The sequence below is a fragment of the Diplotaxodon limnothrissa genome, linkage group LG7, assembly GCF_057381915.1.
Source record: "Diplotaxodon limnothrissa isolate DT_005_m linkage group LG7, D_limnothrissa_male_GT1.1, whole genome shotgun sequence".
Classification (NCBI taxonomy): domain Eukaryota; kingdom Metazoa; phylum Chordata; class Actinopteri; order Cichliformes; family Cichlidae; genus Diplotaxodon; species Diplotaxodon limnothrissa.
The window spans coordinates 27,709,452-27,715,451 of record NC_140602.1 but is presented as its reverse complement, the minus strand read 5'-3'; the positions used below and the strand labels follow the sequence as shown (position 1 = coordinate 27,715,451).

Genomic DNA, 6,000 nt, shown 5'->3' with positions numbered 1-6,000 from the left:
TATACTTTAAATGGCTTTTGTGTTTGCAGATGTTTTTGGAACTAAATTACAAGAGCCATTAACTGACACCTCTCTAAAAGGTTTATTGACTTGTTTTTGCATTTGAATACTGCTATAAATACAATAAATAAAAAAACAAAAACCGGAAAAACTGTCTATAACTGTCTATATTAGTAGTCTCAGATACACGGTTCTACACTATACAGATATAGGAAAACAGTTTTACAATACACAACTGGTAAAAAGTTTTAGCCATTCTGGGTGTGTCTCATTGACTAGCAGCTGGTTCATTTGTGCTGCTAGACACTAATGGAGTGCAGTCAGCTTCTTCAGCCAGTAGGTGGGAATCATGTCAGGGCCTGGTGCTGTCCAACTGTTTCTTGGATCTCTGGATCCTGTTCAGGCAGGTTGCTATGGTCTGCTCTTGGATCCACTACCCCCAATACTCTTGCAGTGCTCTTCACTTGTCATACCTTGATTGTATACCTTGAATAGTTTTGTGGAGAACACCAGGTTCATTCTCCTGCCTTCAGTACCTCTTCAGGTGAGTCTTTGCTTGGCAGTTCACCAGGCCTCAGGTATGGACAGCTTGCCGTACTTCTTTGGCACCTTCTTCATTGCACCTTTCTGCAACTCCCTTTGTGCTACCTTGATTTTTTCATCTAGTCTCCTTCTCCATGGAGGGTACTGCTCCTTCTGGCTGATTACTGCTGCCATGGTGTAGATCAGCTGATTAGTCTTGATGATGGTCACAGTAGGAATGTCCATAGTGCTGCATTCACATCATCTAGTAGACCTTCAAGGGTACTTCACGTAATCTTGGTAACCAGCTGTGGAGGGTCCAGGTTTTAAGCTTCTCCACGATCCTATATTTCAGGTCAAATCCTCTCACACTCAACGATCCTTCTTCCATCGTACTTGGCCCTTGGTACACAATCTCGGGTGGGGGTGGTGATGATATCTCCCCCCATTGTCCTGGCTCCCTCTTGCCATAGAATATGTGATGTAACCCATCATTTTCTAGCCATGACAGCAGTTCCTTCTTCTGAATGTTGGAACACAGAGCTACATATATTCATTCTTTGCATGTTGTTCTGGGGTCTTTTGTGACATCTTGGATAAGTTGTCACTGCGTTCATGGGGTAAATTTCTGTGCCCGGTCACTTCTGGCAATGTTCACCACTGTTCCATGTTTTACAACAGTGCTCACTCTGGTTTGCCGGAGTCCCACAGCTTCAGGACTGGCTTTGTAACCTTTTTCTGACTCAGAGATTTAGAGATTTAGAAACTATATTCTGTGTTTACTAGTATTATCTTTGTCTAATATTTACATTTGTTTGATGACCTGTGTGACAAACATACACAAAAAATAGAAAATCAGGAAGGGGGCAAACACTGTAGTTATGAACTGCGGCTTGAATGACAGGGACATAGAACCTCACAGTTTTAATTATTGTAATTATTATATTAATTTTTGGTGATAAAAAATTAAAATGTTTAGCTGAAGCCTGTGACTGTTCTCAAACTAATGAAAAATGTGGAACCACATTTCTAAATGAAAATCACTGGAGGCAGACAATTGGAAAGCAGTAGAGTAAATCCTGGTTTAATATTTTCAAAATCGCTGGGATTTCTGTCATCCAAAAAACAAATATTGAAATTATAAATTGACTGGCTCTTATATAGCACTTTTCTACTCCCTCTGAGCACTCAAAGTGCTTTACACATTTGCCTCATTCAACCACACAAGCATTTTTTTTTCTATGCAAGTGCTTTCTATCTAACATTCATACTCTGATAGATGCATCAGAGAGTAACTTAAGGTAGGTTTCTCACCCAAGGATATTTGGCATGGAGACTGAAGCAGACAGGGATTGAACCACCAATCTTCCCATTAGTAGGTGACCTGCTGTTCTTCCTGTGCTACAGCCCTCCCAAAAGATTAACATTATATTAAAAGAAAGAAAATGTAGGTATAACGTTCAATAAAGACACCCTTTATAAAAATGTAAAGTTCTCTAGTTATTGCATTGACGAACTTGGATGACGGTGCTATCCACCTGCCCGCCCAGCAGAGTGACGATAATGCCCTATCAGCCTTTCATACCTGAGGGGTAGAAACCATTTTCACTCACATTCACATTCGTTTCTATACCAAAGCTGCAACCAATTCCAACAAATTGTCCCATTCAAACTTACCTGTGTTGTAGAAGACAGTGGAGTGGATGGTGCAGTTCTCAAACACTGTTTCAGAGGACCTGATGTTCTCAAAGTGACAGTCTTCAAACAGAGAGTCTTTAAATTTCACTGACTTCATCTCTATATTGATGAACCTATGAGAATGGGATGGACAAAGAGCCTTTCTCAAATCAAAGCACTGACTTGTGTTCTTGAGTTCAAATTTACCTCAGGAATATAAATCCTTAGGGACAGAAGGGCAATTTCAAAATAGAACCACAGCTTTCTTGGTAAATGTTACATATCAACACGTCAGTACCTGACTGCACCGAAACAAAATTATCTACAATCAAAAACTCCACTACAGGTATGTTTCCTTAACAGGTACTTAAACGAGGGAGAAGAAACTATTTAAGGGACTCATTTTATCAGTTTCTGTTTAAGCTGAATAACTAAATAACTAAGTGGAATAACTAAAGCAGAGTTTTGTCTCCAGAGGGTCCCTGCATACAGGGTAGTGTTTCTGAAGTTTCAGGAAGTAAGAAGTAAGCATACATTTTATGTGCCTAGTTTTTTAAGTGTGTTGTTTGTAGGTGACAACAATTTAGAAACTGCTGGAAAAGAGTTTTTAAAGGGATGAAATGATGACCATAAAGTCAATTTTTGAAGAAGACAATATTCACATAGGGTGTAGGTATGGTTTCAAGCAGCACTGTAAATACATAATGCACCATACTAACGTTGAATTTTCCTGCCTAACCCTAACCCAAATCCATGAGCATCACAGCAAAATTTATTCTAGTTTGCATTTCATCTGTTCCTGTTTCAGGTAGGTCATGACCAGTCGTTCCTCAAGCTTAGCTGTTGGCAGATTTCTCATATTTGAATCAGTAGAAGATAATGATTTAATTAGAACTTGGCTATATATAAGTTTTAAAGGATGCTATATAAAGGATGTTCAATAATCTACAAGAACACAAGTACAGGTGAGAATACAGATTGAGAAATGGAAAACATGGACTCTCACTTCTATTGCTATCAGCACAGAATCAGAATGGACAGTGGGCATAAATCCAAAACTGACACAAGTTGAAGCATGCAAAAGCATGTTGGAGTGAAAATGGTGGAACAATCTTCATGGCAATACAATGTATGGAAAAAGAAGCCCTGTTATAATCATGTGGTTCATGTCAAACTGAAAGTTAAACCTGATTCTGTGCATTTTATTCTAAAAGAGCATAGAAGTTTGTAAAATATATAACAAAATATACATTATATCTGTACTTAAAACTTGAAGATGCATTCCCTTATTTGAGAATGCTAAGGTTCAGCTGTGAATGGTACCTGCACAAGTGTAGAGCTCTAGTTCTAACCCCTATGTTAAAATACCCAGAGTTAGAGTATTAAGTATAGGTGAATATTGGTTTGCTGTTGTTGTTGTTTGTTTTTTAATATATATTTGGTAATACGAACAAATTGCAGCGATATGTTTTGGCAACAGCTGTATTTGAAGCTTTAGCTCAACTCTGAAGACAGATAAAAACAGCCGATGCCTGTGGATGTCCTTTTTAATAACTTGTCCTTCAGAGTCAGAGGTACAGCCCAAATCACAAATTGCCCTTAATTTAACCAAAATACATTACATCTCAATCCCTGTCCATTCCAAGCTATTTTTATTCAGTCAAATACCAACTCACCCTTTTTAGTTTTCACCTGTAGGAACTATTTTATGACAAACTGAGCCAGGAATCACACGGTACAGCAAGGGTTCTGTGGTTCTTTAGGCTTATGCCAAGAAAGCATACCAGTAACAAGCCAGAAAAAATTCAAGACTAAATCATATTCTTATATTTATCGCTGTGCAGGAGGATATTAATACTTATCTATCTAAATTATTGTAGGGTCTTTACCTTACAATAATAAAGCACTTTGAGGCAACTGTTGTTGTGATTTGGTGTTTAAAAAAAATAAAATTGAACTGAATGTTATTGAATTGATTTGAAAGTGTGTCAAATAAATATCTAAACGAATCACAAGCTGACCCTCATCCTTACTAGCAGAACTAGCTATTGCCACACTGGTGCTTAAGGTATCCACTAGATGACATCTGAGTAATAAATGGTGCAGCCAGTAGCATCACTGTTGCAAATGTTAGCTGAAATGGCTGTGTGGCACCCAGAGCAAGCATGGGTTTAAGCACCTAGAGTCGCTGCAGGCTTTGTTGGACAAGTAGACCAAGCTGCTGCAGAGCCTGCTGTCCCGGTTGGGAATGGCAACCTCTCCACCGGTCTCCAAGGTCATAGTAGCAAAAGGTGCTTTGGTTGTTCACTTAGAGTAGAAAAGGGCTATATAAATACCAGTACATTTACCATTTTCAAAGCAGACAGGACTGTGCGTTTTTCACCCTACTGAAGGATGCTGCCAAGGTGACTGGAGCTGGGGGAGTCTGAATGAGAACAATGGCTGCTGGAGCTGATGGTGACAGATATTCATTTATATGCTTCCACTGCAGACATCAGAATAGGTGAGGATGTGGCCATCATGCTAGCTACCATGTACCCGTACCCAACCTGCAGAACAAACACCTGCCACCCCTCCCAGGCATTTCCAGAATGAGTGTACACTCAAAGAGGTTGGTCAGGTGGTCTGGGCCACCAGCTCTCCAAGGCTCAGGATGAACATACACCATCCAGTAAGAATGCAATGAGGTATATGGGGTATACACCAAATCTGAAGAAATCTCTGGAGATCTACCTTTGGCGGCCCATACCCTGGGAGGGGTGACGGGCAGTAGTAGTATATGCCAGGCATGAGTGGATTCAGGCTGTACACAGTCACTAATCCACCAGAGCCTGGTTCAGAACCTGAGCTATGGTGGAGTTATTGTGTGTGGATTTTAAGCATGCACATAATAATTTTCACAGTTGTCCCATAGTGCCGGTGAAAATTAAATAGAGGGCCAAAACAGAATCAAGGCCGCAAATAGTTCCTGCCTTGCGCAGCTGCTGATTTTGTAAATAGACTGGCTGGGGTCTACCGGTAGCGTCTCCTTTCAGGCCAGGATAGACGAATGTCACCGAGCAGTGACTAAGTTTGTGGTAAAAGGCTTGCACCCATTTGCCACAGCAGATGCCCCCGATTTTCGGTAAGTGAATGTGTTTAATTGTAGGCAGGGACATTACTGGATATTCTTGTGTAATTGCTACAGAATAATTTATGTTATACGTTGTTATTGCTACAGAAGAATGTTTATTTTATTATTTTACATTTGCAATTTTTTTTCCTGGGGACCCTGTGACACCCCATTGAAGAGCCATAGGCTGGGGGGCTGGGAGGAGGTGCTGGCCGTCAGACTGGGGTCTGGGATGCGGGGCCTCCCTGCTACTGCAGATAAGGAGGTGGTCCGCTTGCCTCCACCCCAGAGAGATGGGTTACATCTCCTGGGTCTAGGTGCGGCTTGCCCCTCTGAGGGCGGTACCTGGACCTGGGATATAGAGTATGTTTGGGGAGTGCGACTGTCTGTGCAGTGTCTATTTGTGTCTGTCTACACGTTGGGTGAGTGCCGAGTATTTGGTTGTGTATATGGGGGTAGGAATGCATGTTTGTGTCCGCGTGTGCCTGTTCGTCTGTGTCTATATGTCAGGTTGGGTCTTAGACTCAACCTCTCTGGGTACATCTCAGGCCCTCTAAAGTACGGAGGCCTATCTCCCCTCACCACACTCCCTTCAGGTGGCTGATGCCCTCAGACGTTGGTGCGTTGGTGGTTCTTGTCGACTGGGGCTGGGCGCTCATGTATGTACCGGCTCACTCCTGGTGGCCGAT

At 41.5% G+C, this 6,000-nt stretch overlaps 1 protein-coding gene across 1 annotated transcript in view; it reads right to left on the bottom strand.

The window, feature by feature from the left end:
* LOC146628421 (synaptic vesicle glycoprotein 2B-like) overlaps positions 1 to 6,000 on the bottom strand; it is a 36,419-nt gene that overhangs the window by 5,063 nt on the left and 25,356 nt on the right. The window contains exon 11 of the mRNA XM_085357819.1: positions 2,200 to 2,333. Within this exon, the coding sequence (XP_085213945.1) occupies positions 2,200 to 2,333 (134 nt within the window). The remainder of the gene's footprint in view (positions 1 to 2,199; positions 2,334 to 6,000) is intronic.